The sequence below is a fragment of the Mytilus edulis genome, chromosome 4 (assembly GCF_963676685.1).
Source record: "Mytilus edulis chromosome 4, xbMytEdul2.2, whole genome shotgun sequence".
Taxonomy (NCBI): domain Eukaryota; kingdom Metazoa; phylum Mollusca; class Bivalvia; order Mytilida; family Mytilidae; genus Mytilus; species Mytilus edulis.
This window is the reverse complement of record NC_092347.1, coordinates 74,104,837-74,127,077: the sequence shown is the minus strand read 5'-3', so window position 1 is coordinate 74,127,077 and position 22,241 is coordinate 74,104,837. Positions and strand designations below refer to the sequence as shown.

General features: G+C 32.2%; 1 protein-coding gene across 1 annotated transcript; it reads right to left on the bottom strand.

Annotated features, from left to right (window-relative positions):
* Positions 1–15,457: 15,457 nt before the first annotated feature.
* LOC139520477 (zinc-binding protein A33-like) lies at positions 15,458–21,316 on the bottom strand. The gene is made up of 2 exons (XM_071313127.1): positions 21,296–21,316; positions 15,458–17,247 (listed from the first exon to the last, which is right to left on the bottom strand). The coding sequence occupies exon 2, from the start codon at positions 17,232–17,234 to the stop codon at positions 16,269–16,271; it is 966 nt and encodes a 321-aa protein (XP_071169228.1). The 5' UTR covers positions 17,235–17,247; positions 21,296–21,316; the 3' UTR covers positions 15,458–16,268.
* Positions 21,317–22,241: the final 925 nt, after the last annotated feature.

Below are 22,241 nucleotides of genomic sequence, written 5' to 3'. Positions count from 1 at the left end.
CCGTATTTACAACAATACCCTCGGGGAATTAAGACTCCAGCAATAGTGGCATCGACCCAGTGATAAGTTATAACTTCAAGGTTCAAGTAACACACATAAACGAAGGTGAAAAAAAAGCTGTCAGGTTTCGAATTTTTACTCTTTTATAACAATTCTTTTTTTTTAAATGAGTTTTTGTTAGTGAAACAATTACAACACAAAGTGCAAAGGTAGCTATTTGTAACCGATGCAAAATAGACATGAAATGGTAAAATCTCGAAGAATATTGTTGAGATTTTGATACAAAAAATATTGGATAACGTAGTACCATTACAGAGATGATAAATTTCATGATATATAACCTGTATGTGTGGACCAAAACCGACAATTAAAATTACATTTAGAGATTTCCCCCTTTCAGGTTTGGATTACCACTTTAATTTATATATATATATATATACATTCGCGATATGATTTTTGGAAGTTTGACTACAAATATTTGTTTACCAGTGAGGGGGTCGAGACATGACATACAATAAACTATTGACTCTAAAGATTATGTGTCAATCACCGAGATCTATGCGCATCTTCAACAATAGCCACTCTTAAACATGACATTGTAGCCTAATTATAATACAATTCATAATTAAATTTATATTTTTTTGTTCACCATTTGTTGATAATCAATTTTAATGTTAAAATTTTCTCTATCGTCTTTATTTTTCACCTAAAATGAAAAAAATAAGAATAATCATATTTAAATGTCAATAACTTCTAGAAAGAGTTACTGAAAATTTCGCCCACAAATCTATTCCTGCTGACTATTAGTGTGTGTCTTAAAGAAGAGTTTCGATTTTTTTCTATTATCAAGATTGAAGGTGAATACTCAAAAATGGTTAACAATTGTCATTTGAGTGCAACTACTCAGGTTAGGTGTTGACTTATTATTTTTGCAATTTCAACGTATGTTTATATCATGTATGTTTGATTTTTTTTTTTTTAAATTTCTATGTTTATATTACTGTTTAAGATACCGGTAATAAAAAAAATTAAAAAAATCTTTGTGATTAGTTTAAGGGCAAATACTTTTTTTTTCAAAGTTAATACATGAATTCCCTAACATTGACTCAAACTAATATTATTGTTATATAATTACATTTAATGTATGTTTCATTATAAAACGTTATTCTGATTGGCTAATTGCACATCACGTGTTATTAATTAAGCAATTTGCATTACACAATACAACTTATCATGCATGATGACACGAGGTCCCATAATAAAGTGAACAGCTAAATTAAATAAAAACTTAATGTAAATCGTGTTTTCATGATCCTTCCAAAAAATGTAATTATAAGTATTGAATGCTTCTTTTTGTAACTTCATAGGGTTGTAAAAGCGTTGACCGTGCTCACATTTTTAGAATGAAGCACGGAACAAAATGTACTTCGGTCAACGCTTTTACAAAGTTACAAAAAGAAGCATTCAATTCTTAAATATACATATACTTATAGATTATCGTTGATCATCTCTACGAGATTGATTTCTCGCTTGAGCTGGTACGACGAAAATGAGAAAAGCAATCGAGTTGAGATGACTAATGATAAACTGTTAATCGCTATTTTATGACGACGATGTTAATTTCATTGACATTGCGGCCTCAGTTGCTAGCGATAATTTTTCATATCACTCTACTGTGCTGAGAAAGGAAATTACCAGTCAGTAAGATCAAAGGAAAATTTCGTAAAACAGCAAATGATATGCATATTCATATTGTGGAGAGTTGTCTCATTGGCAATCATACCACATCTTCCTTTTTTGATATATATATATATATATGACAATAATAATATAACATCTACACACGCTTAAAAAACACGTGTCTCATGTCTATCTCTAGATTCACCTTCCGTGACAAGGTAACACTACGACTATTGAAGTTATATTTTTATATAGCGGATGTGGTCGAGTGGTCTAGAGCGCTGGACATGAGGCTAAGCGATTGGTGCTGTAGTGTATCAAAGGTGTGAGTTCGAATCCCGCTGAGGGACGGACTAAAATTTGTCAGTATAAAAAATCTAACTCTAACACTGTTTGGTGTAATTTTCAGACTTATATATATATATATATATATATATTCACGGTTCTACAATCTGTCGTTACCTGCATTTTGGCATTGTTTTCAAACATCATCATGTTTCTCTATCACTATTAACGAAGTGTTAACACTACAAAATCCGTTTGATGCTGGGTATATATCAATTGATACTTTAGTCTTAGAAACATGCTTTTTTATTAGTTGTTATTGGCTATGAACAAGTTGTCAGCAATTGCAAGTACTCTTATATCTATACTCAGCGTCTTTTTGTTGTTGTTGGGATGTCCTCCGATGTAAGTTTTTTGTTACTTGATTTTTCTGCTTTATATTGATCTGATAAGTTAACCCCCTTTCAATTGATTTGTATAGTTTGTTTATTTTTTGTGCTGTTAATCTACTGTCCCGTGTTAGGATAGGGTTTATAGTCCGCAAACATATTACTCCAGCCACATTCTGGAACCTACAATTAATTGGTTGGCATGTGTTGCTGTGTATCATATTTGTTTTTTGTCATATATCAGGCCGTTAGTTTTCTCGTTTGTAGTGTCTTACATTTGACTTTTCTGGCCTTTTATACCTGACTATGCAGTATGGGTTTGCTTATTGTTAAAGGCCGTAATGTGATCTAAAGTTGTTAACCTGTATGTCATTTAGTTTCTAGTGGATAGTTGTCTCATTATACCATATTATTATTTTTATATAATTTGTAGATATTGTCTTGTTGATTATATTTGCTGTTTATAGTTTCTCCCCATCTATGTTCTATATAAATTGAGTTACTTAGTTATTGTCCTTATTTGATTTTGTTTTTGTTATATGTCACCAACTGTAAAGGTTGTATGGAAATAAAATATTGAATTGAAAAATTGAATTGAATAGAGTAATCATAGTTTAAAAATAAATGGCAATTATACACAAAATAATGTTAAAATCGTTATTTTAAGCTGGCATCTTTTTAAGAAGACCACGGATCATTCCGACTTTGTTGATTTTGACGTAAATCTTTACAAATGTCTTGCTAATGATTTTAACCACACAACTCTCTCTATAAATCTTTTATTGCCTCAATATAAATGTCAAAATTTCGAAGAAAAAATGTTAGCATTCATCATTAAAGGGCAATTACCGTATCGATGTATATAAACATTACTATACATACCCTTTTATAGTTTAAACATATTGTATTGTCTAAATATATAATAGTATTAGTTACATAGTGTGCTAGTGACCTAATACGGTATATATGGGGTCAGTAATTCCATATGGGGTGAGAGCGAAGCTCGAATCCCCATATGGAATTTACTGACCCCATATATACCGTATTACGTCACTAGCACACTATGTAACGAATTTATCTTACCGACTATCTTAACGTGTGATTCTCAAAACGAGCAAGTCTCAATACTGTTAGCACTAAGAAAATACTTCCATTGATCCTACAAAAACAGATGCCAACAATAATGACTTGTAAGGTTTAAATGTGTTTTATGAATTTGTTTCAATCTTAATCATCAATTTCTTCGTCTGTTGGAATTTTTAAGATTTTTTCTCAGTACCGTTTTGTTTTTTATAAAGGGACATAACACCATTACTAACCGTGTATAAAATAAGCCCCGCCCCCTTCTTACCTAATAAGGAATATAAAGGGACGTAACTCCACTACTAACCGTGTATGGGATAAGCCCCGCCTCCCTACTAACCTAATATCAAATATACACGGTTTGCACGCGGACGCTTTTAACCAATCATATTCCTGGAAATGTATAGGAGGTAAGATAAGATTTACTACAAGTTATAACACTTAAAATAATCATCTCCAAATAAGTACAATACTAGTATACAAAATTTCAAGATGACAGCAATTATATAATTCAGTACAGTATGAGAAATATATACAATAAATATAGTATTTTAAACAGAAACAGTTTGTACACTCTAAGATACAGCAATATTAATTGAAGAGTCGTTTTGTATGTAATATATAACTATGTTTATTTCTGAAAAAGACTGTGCTTTATTCAACAATTATTTCTTCTGTTCGATATAAAATATGTTCTATGGGTATATCAACGAAGTGTTCAATGTTTTCAAAGAGCTGATTTCTAAAAATTTTGTAGAAGGAACATTCTAAGAAAAAATGAATCGAATCTTCTCTTTTACTAGTAATATAATAATAAAAAAGAAAAAACACAGAGTAAAAAGTGTGAAAAAAAGACAAACTTTCAGGCTCGGATTACCATTATTACAGTGTTAAACATAGGTAAAACTTTTAAAAGTCATATGATACTTTAAATCTTATAAAAAAAAGTTCAATGTATTATATACTTAATGGCTGAGTTTTACTTTAAAAATGTGTGCATTGACTTTATTATTAAACCTTTTTTTCTTTCTTTTCATAAATGTACTGTCGTTGAAACATTGACTTCCCGTTCTATGTAATGTAAAAGTAAGTAAAAGGAGAAAGAGGAAAAAGAAATCAACGAGAAAACTAACGGCCTAATTTTTGTACGACAAAATAAACGAAAAACAAATATGTAACACATCAACAAACGACAACCACTAAATTACAGACTCCTGACTTAGGACAGGCACATACATACAGAATGGGACAGTGGTGTAACATACAACATAAGAACGAACTATCAGAATCTAAGAAAAAATTCTTAACTCATCAGATGGATAATTAGAAATACATGTATCAAAAACATGTTTATTTCTTGACAATCACGAGTATACAAATAGTTGTATGACTTGAATATATCTGAGCATATGTTTCAATTTCTTGAAATGTTCAAACAAGAATGTGTAGAATGTGTGTGTGATGTTTTTTTTGTTTTTTTTATCTCAGCAATACTGATAAAGAGTGGTAAATTGACAATTGTCATATCAGGTACTTAAAGCATTTTATTACACCTACGCAATATTGTATCTAACACACAGTCGAATAAGATACCCCTATGGATATAAAGAAATATGACGAATAGACACCAGTTCATCAAAATTACACAGAAAAAGAAGAGATTGAGCAACATGAACATTAACAACAAGACGGGTGTAAACCTAGCTATGTGCGCCTGATATTTGAGTGATTTTGCATGGAATCTACATCAAATCTATAATTTTAAGAATATTTACCTGCATTGCTGAGTGATCAAGGACAAGAAAGATTACAAATAAAATCGATTACTTGACGACAAATAATACACGTGACATTATTTGTTATCATAGGGGGTAATAGTGGGGATCCATATTATATTTCTAGAAGACTACATGAACAAGAAAGACGACTGGTAGCATCTCATGTTACTAGAAATCTCAGCGTTGTAAGAAGCAAAGAATATATATGCTCAGACGACAAAAAATTACTTAAAATGTAGTTGAAAAAAAACCTTTTATTTTCTTTTAATGGGAAAGGCAAATTCGTATTAGCTCCTTCGTACATGGATAAATTGAATACATTTCCTACAGTTTGTAAAATATGAATTTAACTTTTTAAACCTAAATGGATAAGATTTCGATGAGAAATAATTCCAACATATTTTTTTTTGCACTAATGACATATGCTTATGTATTTACACCACAACTAGTATTTGTATATGCATTCAATCATTCTTTTGCAGGTAAATGTGAAGTTTTGTTTAAAAAAAGATTTATAAATTAGACATGATGAATATCACTTTTTTAAGTGTATGTCCATCTCTAGTCGGAAACATTAATTTGCAAAACTTAGTTCAGATAAAGAAGCGGCATGCATTCATTACGGGGCGCCGATTGGGACTCTTGTGGTTTTGTACAAAATTGAATTCTGTCATAACAAAATCATTTTTGTCTTACAAAACTATGTGATACAGACGTGTTTTATGAGAACTTCAATTTTGTGATGACAAAATTCATTTTTGTGATGACAAAATTCATTTTTGTAGACAAAATTCATTTTTGTAGACAAAATTCATTTTTGTAGACAAAATTCATTTTGTAGACAAAATTCATTTTGTAGACAAAATTCATTTTGTAGACAAAATTCATTTTTGTAGACAAAATTCATTTTGTCATGACAAAATTCATTTTGTCATGACAAAAGTCAATTTTGTCTAAAAGGTATGCAAATATAAACTTATTTGCATACAAAATTGACTTTTGTTACCTGATATGGAAATTAAAACACAAAAGTCAATTGTGAGAGACAAAATTGACTTTTGTGAGACAAAATTGACTTTTGTGAGACAAAATTGACTTTTGTGAGACAAAATTGACATTTGAGATACAAAATTGACTTTTGTGAGACAAAATTGACATTTGTGAGACAAAATTGAATTTTGTCTCACAAAATTGAGTTTTGTCTCACAAAATTGAGTTTTGTCTCACAAATGTCAATTTTGTCTCACAAAATTGAGTTTTGTCTCACAAAAGTCAATTTTGTCTCACAAAAGTCAATTTTGTCTCACAAAAGTCTATTTTGTCTCACAAAAGTCAATTATATGACGACAAAATTCAATTTTGTGACGACAGAATTCAATTTTGTGACGACAAAACTGACATTTGTGAGACAAAATTGACATTTGTGAGACAAAATTGACTTTTGTGAGACAAAATTCAATTTTATGAGACAAAATTCAATTTTGTCAATTTTGTCTCACAAATGTTAATTTTGTCTCACAAAAGTCAATTTTGTCTCACAAAAGTCAATTTTGTCTCACAAAAGTCAATTTTGTCTCACAAAAGTCAATTTTGTCTCACAAAAGTCAATTTTGTCTCACAAAAGTCGATTTTGTATGCAAATTAGTTCACAATATATGTCTCTTCAGTGATGTTAGGGATCGAAACGGTAATTGGAAGGCCATATAATTCACCCTCAATTTCAGATCGACTCTTGAATTTTAAGAGTCAATATAGGATGAACGGATCATATAAACCGGATGGAAAATATGATACAAGCCCAAACGAAAAAATATAAACGAGTCTAAATTGAAAACTACGTTCAAACTTATGATTGCGTTGGATAAAAACCGCAATTTTTATACGTGTGCATGTAAAACAAATTTCGTTGTAGAAGGGTCTAAAAACAGCACAAACAACATTTTCCAAAAGACCAAAAAAGTGAAAAAGTATATTTAAACAAAACGCATTTGACTAACAGGTCGAACAACTGATGTTCTTAAACCCTGCTGACTGCCATTGGCGATTGCCAAATAAAATTGATCACGATCGAGATGTAACAAAATGGATCTTAATATAAATTTAATACTAAACAGAAAACGATAAACTTGTGACCAAGATGTCATGCCACAAACACAAGGTGTCAATATTTTTTTTGTACACCAGATCTAGATTTCGACAATATATGTCTCTTCAGTGATGTTAGGGATCGAAACGGTAATTGGAAGGCCATATAATTTACCCTCAATTTCAGATCGACTCTTGAATTTTAAGAGTCAATATAGGATGAACGGATCATATAAACCGGAGGGAAAATATGATACAAGCCCAAACGAAAAAATATAAACGAGTCTAAATTGAAAACTACGTTCAAACCTATGATTGCATTGGATAAAAACCGCAATTTTTATACGTGTGCATGTAAAACAAATTTCGTTGTAGAAAGGTCTAAAAACAGCACAAACAACATTTTCCAAAAGACCAAAAAAGTGAAAAAGTATATTTAAACAAAACGCATTTGACTAACAGGTCGAACAACTGATGTTCTTAAACCCTGCTGACTGCCATTGGCGATTGCCAAGTAAAATTGATCACGAGATGTAACAAAATGGATCTTAATATAAATTTAATACTAAACAGAAAACGACAAACTTGTGACCAAGATGTCATTTTCTAATGGTTCTAAGCAAGTGATAACCATACAATAGTTTTGGCTATTGGATATCAGTGTGTATGTTACAGAGTTAATACAATTACTTATATAAGTCTGAAAATAACACCAAACAGTGTTAAAAATAGATTTTTATGCTGACAATTTTTTTCCGGGATTCACTAGTAGGCACATTCACCAAATTTGATCGATATTTATTTAACGGAGTAACACGCGGCTGTAATTTATATCGATGGAAAGAGGTGAACAAGGCTCATAAAAATGTCAACTTCGTAGTTGTCTGCAGTAGTCACAATTCAAAATAAGGTCAAAGATCGAATCTTAAATTTCAGGGAAATGCAGTCGTCTGGCACACACTATTTTAATTCTGGTATCTATGATAAGTTTACATACTTTGATATAGCTTTTCGCACTACATACATGCATTACGAATGAAATAAATTCGAATAGTTTAAAGTATTATCACTATAGTTTCTAGATTTGGAATGATTCAAGATTCAACTTTGTACTTGTTTGGCTTTATAACTATTTTGATCTGAGCGTCACTGATGAGTAGACGAAACGCGCGCCTGGCGTATTAAATTTTAATTCTGGTACCTTTGATAACTATTAATAAAGATACAACAGATACAGTCAAGTCTGCCTCATATCTTGGTTTACACCTAGAACTTGGTGGGAAAAAATAAAGCTTTACGACAAAATAGATGATTTCAGCTTGCAATTTTGAACTTTCCATTTCTATATAGCAACATTCAAATATTTCTATTACCTAGCTGTTTCAAATTATGATTTCCTTGATAGAGGATTGTTGCTCACAAATACAGCTGTTAAACCAAGAGTTCCAAGGGTCGAAGTTAAAATCATTCCTTTTTAAGTTTTTTTCTTTTTACATATTTTCAGTAACTGCAGTGGTTTGCTAGGGCAAACCTATTGTTAAAACATTTATTTGCAGTTATTTTGTAGTTTCATATTTAGTTCACAGATGACGACGAATATGTCTCTATATAGTAATATACAATTCAAATCCTGGTATCTATGATGAGTTTATTTGCAACCATTGGGCCGATGCCACTGCTGGTGGAGATTTATTTCCCCGAGGATATCACCAGTTCAGGAGTCAGCACTTCTGTGTTGACTTGAGTTATCATTGATATGTTCATAATTATAAATTTACTGTTAACAAACTTTGATTTTTTGAAAAACTAAGGCTCTTTCTACCTCAGGAATAGATTACCTTAGCTGTATTTGGCAAAACTTTTAGGAATTTTTGGTCCTCAATGAGTCCTCAATTCTCTTCAACTTCGTACTCTATTTGGCCTTTTAAACATTTTTTGATTCGAGCGTCACTCACTGATGAGTCTTTTGTAGACGAAACGCACGTCTGGCGTAAATATAAAATTTTGATCATGCATGGTATCTTATATGAGTTTAATTGTATTAGACATTTCATATTAGTGACCAGTTTGGTAAAACTTGAGATTTTTGTGTGTGGAACAACCAATTATAAATGTCATGTAGAAGTACCGAAACCGTTGAAGAGCTATTACTATATGTCAAAAATACCTAAAATAAATAGTCAAATTCATCTAAAGTCAACTTTGCCTGAGGGATTTGAAACCTTAGTTTCTTTATAATTTCAAACTTTATAAACGGACAATTTTAGAAAGGTTTGTTAAATCATGTCAGTACCGACTCCCTCAGGCAAAGTTGACTTTAGATGAATTTGCCTATTCATTTTAGGTATTTTTGACATACAGCTCTTCAACGGTTTCGGTACTTATACATCCTCGGATTTCAAATGTTTGGCTTTGAGCGTTCCTGATGAAGGTAAATCTCGAAAAGCGCTTCGGACGCACTAAATTATTAAACGTGTTGTTTTCAATTTTGCAGTTAATGCTAATAAAAATATGGTACATCCCCACAAAAAAAGAACCAACTCCCTCCTTTTTTCTCCAACACATTCATACACTATGTTTGGACAATATAACCTTTCAAGTTCCTGATACATTTGAGGAATTTTGAATTTATAGTTTTTTATTAACAGATACAGTAGTTTTAAAGGAGATGTGAAAATATAGCACTAAGAAGTGTAATCATATATGTTCAATGAAAAAACAAATAATTCTGAGACGAAATAAATAATTTATTGAGATTTTTTGGCTAAAAATAATACACCTTATCGCTATTTGTTTGCCATTACTGAATATCACACAGGTTCACGTAAAATTTTGACGTCATAAAACAATATATCTGACGCCACAATGGAAAAGTGATTGTTATATGCATCAAAGTTCAAGCGGCCGGGTCAGGCGGGATTGAGTGATAAGGTGTATACGTGTCATATATTCGTAAGTGATAAGATTTATCTTGTGTGTACTGTGTGTACCTGTCACTTTTATTCGATCATCCCTGGGTTTTTTTTCTCTTTTCTTTTCTTTCGTATTTTTCCTCAATTTCTGGATAAATTTCTAAATTTTCTTTTGAGGAGTGTTTGTACTAATTTCAAAACTTGTGTAATATTAACGCAGAATGGATTGGATTATGTATATATTTGCTTAACAGAAATAAAAAGAACTGCAAAAGATAACAAGAGGCTCTCAAGAGCCTGAATCGCTCACCTTAATTTTTTTGGTTAAATCTCTCATCAATGATTATTTTGGCTTTTCAATTTATTTAAATGTTCTTTGAATCGTCCTATTTTCTTCAAAAGCAAAAAAAAAATCATTTTCTCCTATGTTCTATTTTAGCCATTGGAGCTATGTTTCTGACATACAAGGAAATGAAATATAAAATTTATACTAGATACTCTGAAACTCATTTAGCCTAAGTTTGGCTGAAATTGATACAGCAGTTTCAAAGGAGAAGATTTTTTAAAGTAAGTCAACATGATGAACAAATTGTGAAAAAAGTCTTTAAAGGGCAAAAACTCCTTAAGGGGTCAATTGACAATTTTGGTCAAATTGACTTATTTGTAGATCTTACTTTGCTTAACATTTTTGCTATTAACAGTTTATCTGTATCTATAATAATATTCAAGATAATAACCAAAAACTGCAAAATTTCTTTAAAATCATCAATTCAGGGGCATTATACCTGAAAAACCAGTTACCCAATTCGGCTGAAAATTTCAGGACAGGTAGACCTTGACCTAATAAATACTTTAACTTCTTGTCTTATTTGCTCTAAATGCTGGAGTTTTTGAGATATAAGCCAAAAACTGCATTTTACCCTGTGTTCTATTTTTAGCCATGACGGCCATGTTTTTTGACGAAATAAAAAATAAAGCACAAACTTTATTTTATACACCCTACTGATCATTCAGTTGAAGTTTGGTTGAATTTGGTTTAGTAGTTTTAGAGGAGAAGATTTTTTAAAGTTAGCAAATATGATGAACAAATTGTGAAAAATTGTCATTAAAGGACAATAACCCCTTAAGGGGTCAATTGACAATTTTGGTCATATTAACTTATTTGTAGATCTTACTTTGCTGATCATTTTTGCTGTTTACAGTTTATCTTTATCTATAATAATATTCAAGATAATGACCAAAAACTGCAAAATTTCCTTAAAATTACCAATTAAGTGGCAGCAACCCAACAATGGTTTGTTTGATTCATCTGAAAATTTCAGGGCTGATAAATCTTGACCTAATGAACATTTTTACCCCCATGTCAGATTTGCTCTAAATGCTTTCGTTTTTGAGATATAAGCCAAAAACTGCATTTGACCCCTATGTTCTATTTTAAGTAACAGCGGCCATGTTTTTTGACGGATCAAAAATCGAAGCACACACTTTGTGCAGGATAATCTAAGGAACAATCGTGCTAAGTTTCATCTAAATCCATTCAGTAGTTTCAGAGGAGAAGATTTTTTAAAGTTAGCAAATGTGATGAACAAATTGTGAAAAATTGTCATTAAAGGACAATAACCCCTTAAGGGGTCAATTGACAATTTTGGTCATATTAACTTATTTGTAGATCTTACTTTGCTGATCATTTTTGCTGTTTACAGTTTATCTTTATCTATAATAATATTCAAGATAGTGACCAAAAACTGCAAAATTTCCTTAAAATTACCAATTAAGTGGCAGCAACCCAACAATGGTTTGTTTGATTCATCTGAAAATTTCAGGGCTGATAGATCTTGACCTAATGAACTTTTTTACCCCATGTCAGATTTGCTCTAAATGCTTTCGTTTTTGAGATATAAGCCAAAAACTGCATTTGACCCCTATGTTCTATTTTAAGTAACGGCGGCCATGTTTTTTGACGGATCAAAAATCGAAGCACACACTTTGTGCAGGATAATCTAAGGAACAATCATGCTAAGTTTCATTCAAATCCATTCAGTAGTTTCAGAGGAGAAGATGTTTGAAAAATTGTTAACGACGACGACGACGACGACGGACGCCAAGTGATGAGAAAAGCTCACATGGCCTTTTAGGCCAGGTGAGCTAAAAAGGATAAATGTTTATCTAGATACACATTTTTTCAGGACCAGGAAATTAGATTTGAGAAACCCGTAAATCGGTTTCGTATAATATTTCAGCAGGTTCTCAATGCTTAATGGATATCCTAGGTTTGAATTATGGATTGCTGGATGCCTGAAAATATTTCAAGGGCTCCTTAAATAAAGGCAACAGTAGTATACCGCTGTTCAAAACTCATAAATCCATGGACAAAAAACAAAATCGGGGTAACAAACTAAAACCGAGGGAAACGCATTAAAATAAGAGGAGAAAAACGACACAACACTAAAATGTAACACACACAGAAACGGACCAAGCATCAGACAAAATCCCACGAGAATAACAAATATAACATCAAAACCAAATACATGAATTTGGGATAGACAAGTACCGTGTCACGTCTTATCGTATTGTGAATTTACATTATTTTAAAAAATAATTAAAATAATAAAAAGTAATTTTGACTAAATCCGTGACTCATATGATAAGTTGAACTAACATCATTTGACTTTTGAATTTTTAAAATTCCCAAAGACTGTATAGCAATATCATGACCGATCTCGACTATCCGACATTAACACCTGTGCGCGATGTGTAAATATGCACGAAATATTTGCTCCCGGACATAAAATAAACAAACAATCAGAATCTTCATATTTTTCTTTGTTGCATTTAACACACTTCCACTTTGAATCAAGATTTTTGATTTGTTTAGTAAACTTTGCCATCACGAAAAGATGAACACATTCAATAAAGAGAAAATAACAAAAAAATCATAATGAAAAGCTCTAATCAGCTACATCAAACGAATGGACAACTGTTATGTTACTGACTTAGTACAAACATTTTCTGATGTAGAATCAGGTGGATTAAACCTTGTTCTATAGCTATCTAAACCTCTCTCTTTTATGATAGTTGCATAAAAGTCCATTATATTTGCAACAATGTGTGAAAAAAACAATAGAAAACATTTAAAAAAAATGTCAAACATAGGGGTACAGCGGTCAACATTGTGTTATAATTGTATAATAAGACAAAAAAATCTGCCAGCAAAGAAAAATAAGAAGTTCAAGGCATATATTAAGTGATTGGGGCATTAAAATGTAATGCTGATTTTAAAAATTTTACAAGACAGTATAATTAATACAAAATAACGAGCGCTGCGAATGGTTGCTAAGACTTGTTTTAAACGGATAATTTACTTTTTATAATTTCATAGATTGAAGCCATTTGATGTTATGTTATTTATTATGGGAAATGTATGTGCAAATTAATTTGAAATATCTACATAGATTACCTACATAGGTAATAATAATATATCCTCCGTTAACAGAAATCAAAGAAACAACAGACACGGCTATATCTGCCTCATTTTAGACTTATACCTCAAATTGACACAAGCAAAAATAATACAGGACTGGAAACTTCCCATGAGTGAAACTCTTCACACTAATCTAATTCGATGCTCGGTTTGTTTACTTTGCAATAACCTTCGTCATCACAATTTAATTTAAAAATTCAGTCAATTATAAACCCAAATATTGACTATTTGATACAATACATAACTATTGTTTATCATTTTATTTTTTTATTTTTTGGCAGATTAATTTTTAAAATATTCAATTTTACTCTACTCAGGATTATTTAGAAGGGAATTGGTTGAATCATAAATAATGATTAATGTGGAACGTAAGTCTTTGTACAAGGTGACAGTTTTTATCGAAAGTTTTACTTTTATTTACAAGTACACTGACGTTTATTTTTCCAGATCGTGGTTATGACGTCTACACCAAGTTCGTTCAGGTGTGCTAACCTCATTTTCTAGTTTTGTAAAGTTCTCTGTACACGTAGAAAACGTACTACTAACGAAATTTCTGTCACCGTTTATGACTTGTTTCCCACCTAATCTGTTCGATAGGAAGTGATTGATATTTTAGGTAAGGAATACATGACTTATCTATAAGTTGTTATAAAAAATTTAAATATCTTTCAGTATCTGCGATAACTCTTACTTTGTGTATTTTGTTATTCTTGTTTTTTTTCTATGCTTCGATCCGAGGAGTCAAGCCTTTTCCAACTGCTGTTACCGTTTGTTCTCATGTTGTGCTGTTAAACCACTGTCACAGGTTTTTGGAGAATTTATCACTCGAAAACATGACCAACCCACCACATTCTGTATGTGTCTGTCCTAAATCTGGATTCTGTATATAAATGGTTGTTATTTGTTGCTGTATCTAATATTTATGTCTTTCCACTTTTCGTGGAAAGACCTTTTGTTTTTCTTCTGATTATTTTTAGGTCTTTCCACTTTTCGTGGAAAGACCTTTTGTTTTTCTTTTGATTATTAGGTCTTTCCACTTTTCGTGAACTTCAACTCATTTTAGTCGAAGTGTTTTGCTCAACCCTTGTAGGAGTTTTCTCCCCTTTTGTATTTGAAATTGGTATTTCTCCACAATCATACAAGTTATGGACCTGGGGTCTTTTGATTTGAGATCACTGACCTATGACCTCGATATTGAGGTCAAGGTCAAAGCTCAATTTGACGTTCTAAATTTTGACCTTTGCTAAAAATTCTTACTGGTTTATTATAAAACAATTCGGTCTTCTGCAATTGGTTTAAACATTTTATCATGTACCAGTTCAACCGGAAATGACCGTATTTTTACCGGAAGTAGCCTATTTTAGACTATTCCTATGAAAAAGTACCTATTATAATTGTATTCTTTTTTATATCAGTTTGAAGTAATAAATTACATGAACCGGGAGTGACATTTTCCAAACACTATTTTTCAATCGATTCTTATTATAGAGGTGGAAAGACCTTCAATTGTTCTCTGAAGAATTGGTTTTTAATTGTTATTGTTTTTCTTTTCCTTGCTGAATTGTGTCATATTTTGTTTATAGGTTAGTTTATGTACGCTTCGGAATTTTCTAATTTGTTGAACGCAATATTGCTGTAAAGGACCAAAATGACACTTATTTAGAAGAATATCTAAACGGCTCCCCCTCCCCCCTCGAAATGTTATTACTCCCTAGGGCAAATTATTAAAAAGAAACGGTGCAAAGAACATAAAATCAAAAACTCTTCTTTGTTGTCATTTTTATAGATTCCATACAAATTAAAGTATCTCTAAAATATCTCTAGTGTAGTTATAAACTACATAATCAGAACTCGTGTCTTAATATAGTTCGTACACGGCAGGTTCAGAATAATTCGCAACTACCAATTTGCCTTTATTCACATCACACGATAGTCCAAAAGGATTATCAATTCCGTCGTCTTGGTCAAGTAGCTTTCTTGCTTGCTTTTTATCCGATGATAGTACAGTTATACTATGGCTACCATTTGAAGCAATATACACATTTGAGTCTTTATCTACAGATATCCCTTGCGGAGAACATACTGATTGATATGTGTATTCCCACATCTTGTCTCCAGTCAAATAGCAGCATGTAAATGTGTTGTTTGAGCTATTGGTATAATATATTTTTTTCTCAGATGTTGCCACATAACTCCAGTTCGACAAGGTTTCGTCTTTAACCAAAGTGGAAGGGAATTTGCCTGACAACTTTACACTATGAATACCTAAACCAGTACAACAAAACGTCAACTGGCCATCTCTGTAGCTTACACCGTAGCTTTTACTGGCCGTTTGTATTGTGCGTTCAACATTTTTAGTTGTAGTGTTTATGATTTGTATTTGTTTTGAATCAGGAAATGAAACACCGATTTTCTGATCATCGATACAAGTAACATCTACTGGATTTTTCTTTGACAGGGATATGTTATTCCTCAAGGTTCCATCTTCGTTTAAAATCAGTACACGGTTGCTTTGCTTGTGTATAATAATGATGTCTCCAGTACAAGAAACGGAACATCCTGTGACTCCTGTATATTAAATATTATTTTGTAATTTCATTCTAATATCACTGATAGCTGATGGTGGAGCACGTGGAACAGACCTTGTCTGTACTTGCTTTCCCTTCACTGTCTTCATTACAACCAATGGAGGGCTTGATTTGACTGATACTAAACCTATTGAAGTAATTGAAGACAATAAATCGAAAATTTTGTCATTAATTTTACAGTTAATGTCCATTTTCTGCAAACTTGCATCTTCAAATAAAGATTGCATAAATTTCTCATGTTTCTGAATTTCTGTCTCAATCATTTTACTCCCAATGAATGCTTGAAGGTCTGACGCATATTCTTTGATAGCTCTGATATTAGTTTGCAGTAGATCCACCTTTTCTGTAATTTTAGCAACTTTTTCCAGTAAGTCTCCGATTTGTGATGTAATTTTCTCTTCGGCAGCATATAGATCACGAAGAATTCGCTGTTCTAAGCTGTCAATGTGCTCGTTTATTTTAATTCGGACTTGTTTTATTTCATCGTGAAATTTCTGTCTTTGTACTTTGATTTCAGCAAGATTTTGTTTTCTATCTTTATCGACTCTCTTGACATTTATTTTGATATCTTTCAGATTAAGATAAAGACTTTCAAATAAGACAGAAGTCTTTGCGTTTTCTATGACTTTCTCCAGTGATATTATCCCCATACACTTATCATGGTTGGGCTGGATACAGAGTGGACAACAGAGGCTTTCATCTTGCAAACAATAATTCTGGAATTTTCTGTCATGTTCAGAACAAAACTGTGAAATATTGGCGATCGATTGAGGCAATTGTTTATAGTTGTTGATAGATATAACTCCATGGTAACGTAGAGCTTTCGATGCATTGTGAAAATTAAGACATTTGGAGCACAGTCCTTCGTCGCATTCAGGACACCAGAACTCTGCAGTTATAGTTGAGTGTTGAGACTCACATACACCACACACTACGATACTTGATGATGCCATATTAGTTTTTACTCTGCAGAATAAATGATAATTGCCGTTAGCCTATTTCTAATATTTAAGCTTTTTGTTTTGATTTATAACCGCTCGTTGAATAATGGATGATTTTACTGCAATACTAGTTTCCCGAAGTAGTTTTAGTGGCGCCATACAGTTAAATATATTCTTCTGTGGGAATGGTACCATAATAAACCAATGTAATCGACATACCCCTTCGTTGAATTGACTGACAAGACAACCATTGATCAAGATCCTCTGAACAAATAGTCTCAATGATAACAATGTTAAATTATTAATCTTTAAAAATCATGGTGGCATCAGTCAGAATGTTACAAACGTTTCAGGGATATACAATTTTGTTCATTTAATCAGATTTGCTCTGGACAGATTTGTAAAGTATTTGATAATAAATAAGTATTTCAATGTTCAAGTAACACACATTTACGAAGGTGTAAATCAAGCAGTCGGTTTTGGGGATTTTGCTCTTTTCTATTACTTTTTAATGCATTAAATTTTTGTCAGTGAAACAATTTCAACACAAATTTAAAAGATACTTCTTGTTACCGATGCTAAATAGATATGAAAGGGCAATATTGTTAAGAATATCGTTGAAATTTTAATCTAGATTTTGATAACGTATCAGTACTACGATGATAAAATTATGATACATTACCTCAAGGATTTGTATAGTGAGAATAACTTACAATGCATGAATCCATGATGCAGTACTATATATATACATCTATATGGGTTGACAATTATTTACTGACAATTTGACAAATAGCACATTTTAAAAGATTGCTAGAAAAAAATTTCATCTTCCTTTTTCTTCATGCTAACAGAGCATAATATTAAAGTATAAGTTCTATATAAATGTACGCCCGGAATATATAATGAGTGTGTCCATCTTAAAATAATAGCCTAGTTGAGTACTAAAACCACTAATTATTATAGTATTTATATTGATAAATAAAGATTTCAGTCACAACTTCAGAATTTTAGATAAGTATACATCCAAAAAGGAGCAGTTCCTGTCTTTTATGTTATTAACTTTTTATCCGCAAGTGGGTTGATTTGCCGATTTCAAAGGTGTATATATATAACAATTGTCTTGTCTCTTATTCATATACTGGACTGAACACAAAAAAGACCCATTGACCATTGAATCATGAAAATTAGGTTAAGATCAGATGAAAATAAACTCCATGTGTTAAGTAGTCAGTGTACTGTACTTAAGCATAATAGTAAGAAAGGAAAATATTTACCTGGCTATTATCTACACAAACGTTTTCTATCTTCGGAGGGCTGTATACTACATAGGCTCAAGAAATCTTGAAATATGAAACCTGAAATTAAAATATGCAATTATTTCATGTATTTAATGGAAATGTAACACTAACAGAAAACAGTTTTTGTTTGAACCTGTCCTAAGTCAGGAATATGATGTACAGTAGTTGTCGTTTGTTTATGTAATTTAATATACGTGTTTCTCGTTTTTTATATAGATAAGACCGTTGGTTTCCCTGTTTGAATGTTTTTACACTTGTTATTTTGGGGCCCTTAATAGTTTGTTGTTCGGTGTGAGCCAAGGCTCCGTGTTAAAGGCCGTACATTGACCTATAATGGTTTACTTTTATAAATTGTTATTTGGATGGAGAGTTGTTTCATTGGCACTCGCACCACAACTTCTTATATCTATTAATACAGGGTTCTTACTAAGGATTTTTGAAGGGACTCCTAATTAAGACAACCTTTTATTTATTTGAGTATTTTCAGTTTGAATTCATGCAAAGTAATTACTACTGAGACTGCACTGTTTGGGAAAAAAGTTGTCTGTTTGGGAACAATTTTAAGCCATTTTTTTCAAATTGGGATTAATGAATTTCAGACTAAACAAATGTTTGCCACACTAACAAGCCATAAAAGCAGTTTTTCTATGTCTCTTCATTTATTTGGCGCGTCCAAGGATTTGTATAGCGAGATGAATATTTTACACTAGGTTTTAAGTCGTAGCACTAGCTTGTACTGGTAGAAAATTGTAGATTGTGATGTTCGGATGATCGTGCATTTTCCAATTATTCAATATAGGAATAGAGGCATTTTCCAATTATTCAATGAAGGAATAAAGGGGTTCAGGGTGTTCAAATGCAAGCTGCGCTTCAGCACAAACATGTGCACCTTTCTTTTATCCTCGAGCTTTTATCATTTCAACACTGGATTATACCATGTTGTAGTCTCTTTCTGATTATATAGATGTTCTTTAATAATTTTATTTAGAGTTAGACCAAGGATTTGTATAAAATGTAAATAACAACAGACAAAACATGAGCATGAGCCAGTGGCGAATCCAGGGGGAGGGTTCCGAGGGTTGGATTTCCCCATTTTTTTTTGGACGATCAATGCATTTGAATGAGGACATATAGTTGGAAACTCCCCCCCCCCCCCCCCCCCCCAATTTGTCCTGGGTTGGGAAACCCCTTTTTCAAATGGCTGGATCCACCACTGTGAGCTGTCTCTGATTTCAGAGTTCTTTTACGGACATTCTGATTCACCCATCTCCTACTCCTGAAACCTTTGTAACATATCATTAATATATAATTCTGGTAGGGTAGACATTCTCACCATAGTTATAGTAAACACAAAAAGAAGCAATATGAAAAAGGGAATATATGACTGCTTACAAATGCTTCTCTCCGACCTCTAGGGGACATATGCACAATAGGCCGTTTTAAAAGACATAATTCTGTTGAGAAATACAGTACCTTTATTGTTAACATCCAATTTAACACAGAAACAAGTACATGTATAGATGTAAACATTTCCATCACGTTTTCTCAGAAAATTCGAGATCAAGGAAGTTAATTTATGTTAATTTGATCCCGCCCATAATGACGACATTTGGATGCATCTGGTGACCGTAGTGGTATTTTAAAACGATGATAATAGCACACGTTATCAATTTACAAGCCCTTTTTTTTTTTTAAAGTACACCAAACAAACTATACTTGAATGAAATAATTACGTTTCATAGCTGAAATCGACTAAATGAGATACTTTATTGAATTTATCTAAGCCCATCCTACTTTGCACTGACGCGGAACCATTTTGGACAGGTCGGCCTGAAACATTCATCAAAATAGCAACAACCAAAGCAGCTTTCACCACATTATTTGAACTGCTCACGTATCAAACACATTTATTTCATATTATTAAAGTTTTTTCACATAATTCCTCATTTTGAAGGAGGAGATTGAACTCAAAGATGGGGTTTGGACAGCCTTTTTGGGCGGGATTATGGCGATGACCAGGAGAGAATATGCATAGTCAATTTAGCTGTAAATAATGCGTATTGTAACGATTTAAATTGATTTCTTAATCTGAACTGACATAATCTTACATATAAAAGTATCATTATCATGCAAATATATATATTATACTTACAATAGGCTGACTTTAATCTTGATGCGACACGAATTCAACTGTTAATGGATGACATAAAAAAAAACCAGATGTATCACGGTTAATCTCGCCAAAATCTGGTATACGCAGCTTTTTATATATAGCCAATGCAAACTGCTCGCGAGATTCCAATCCTTCTCACTATACAAATCCTTGATTACCTGTACGTTTGGACCTGAACCGACACTAAATATTTCATTTGGAGTTTTCTCAATTTCGGGTTTGAATGAGCACTTTTTTAGTTTTGCAATATGAATTTTGTCAAAGTTTGCAATCCTGTTGTAAACAAATACTTTGTTTTAAAAAAAACCTGTTCACACAAGCAGGGCATGAAAAAGCTACCCTGTTCTAACAAGCAGTTCACATGAAGGGACCATTGTCTAACCAGCAGGGCATGAAAAAGCGACACTGTTTTGCGGCACACTCGTACCACTACAAATATAGGAAGTAACACCTCGGGGCAACAATCCACAAAAATAACAGACAAAATAGAGATTGAGCAATATTGACACAAGCAGCGAAACGGGGGTAATCATATGTACTCCTTATGTATGAGTGATTTTGTTTGAAAGCTACATCAAATGTAAAATGTTAAAAACATTTACCTGCATTGATGACTGATCAAGGACAAGAAGATTACAAAGAAGAAAAAATCGATTACGTCACAACATATAACTCACGTGACTCTATTTAATATCATAGAGGTAACAGTGGTGATCCATAATATATTTCTTGAAAAAAACCCTGGTAGCAGTTCATGTTATTAGAAATATCAGCGTTATAATAACCAAAGAGTATATACATGCTCAGGCGTCAAAAATAGACTTAAAATGTAAAATGCCTCTTTTTTGCCCTTTATTTCTAAACTGCTAGTACCATAGCCCCCTAAATCAATCCTTCCTTTTAGAGTATTGAATCTTCTGGTAAGATTTCATAGAGATCCATTCACTTTAACTAATTTTATTATCCAGAAACCAAATGTGTCTTCGGACGACAACGTAAACGAGGACGCCGATGACAACATGATAGCATCATACGGACCAAAACAATTTTTGCGGTCGTATAAAAAAAAATACTCAAAACATTAATACATTAATACTCAGCTAAAAGCATCAATCTTTCCCAAACATGCTTTTGTCGGATGGAAACGACAACACTCCAAGAGAGTTGATGAAAGAAAAATCCTTATAACAACCATGACTCTTTCTAAAATTCGACATCAGTACATCAGGTGGTTTAAAATTTAAATTTCGGTCTCCACAAATTGATACAATCTTAGATAAACTATAATACAGCAAAAGAATAACCACAAGAGGAATATAATTTGCAATTTTAATTACCTACTATTTAGAAAGCTTATTAAAGAATTTCGGTAAAAATTTAATTGTTCCATCCATAAAAGTTTCTTTACCCAGACACCGGTGCATTTCTCTTGTGCGCATTATCATTACATTTGCGCAAAATAATCATCACGTTTGGGCAAAGCTTTTAATTACACTTGCGCGCATGGGTAAACTCTGGTATATAAGGTAGAATATACTTATTCTTTGA

Bases quoted from the DNA above. Each gene is read 5' to 3' on its own strand.
- LOC139520477 (XM_071313127.1), bottom strand. From the start codon at position 17,234: ATGGCATCATCAAGTATCGTAGTGTGTGGTGTATGTGAGTCTCAACAC.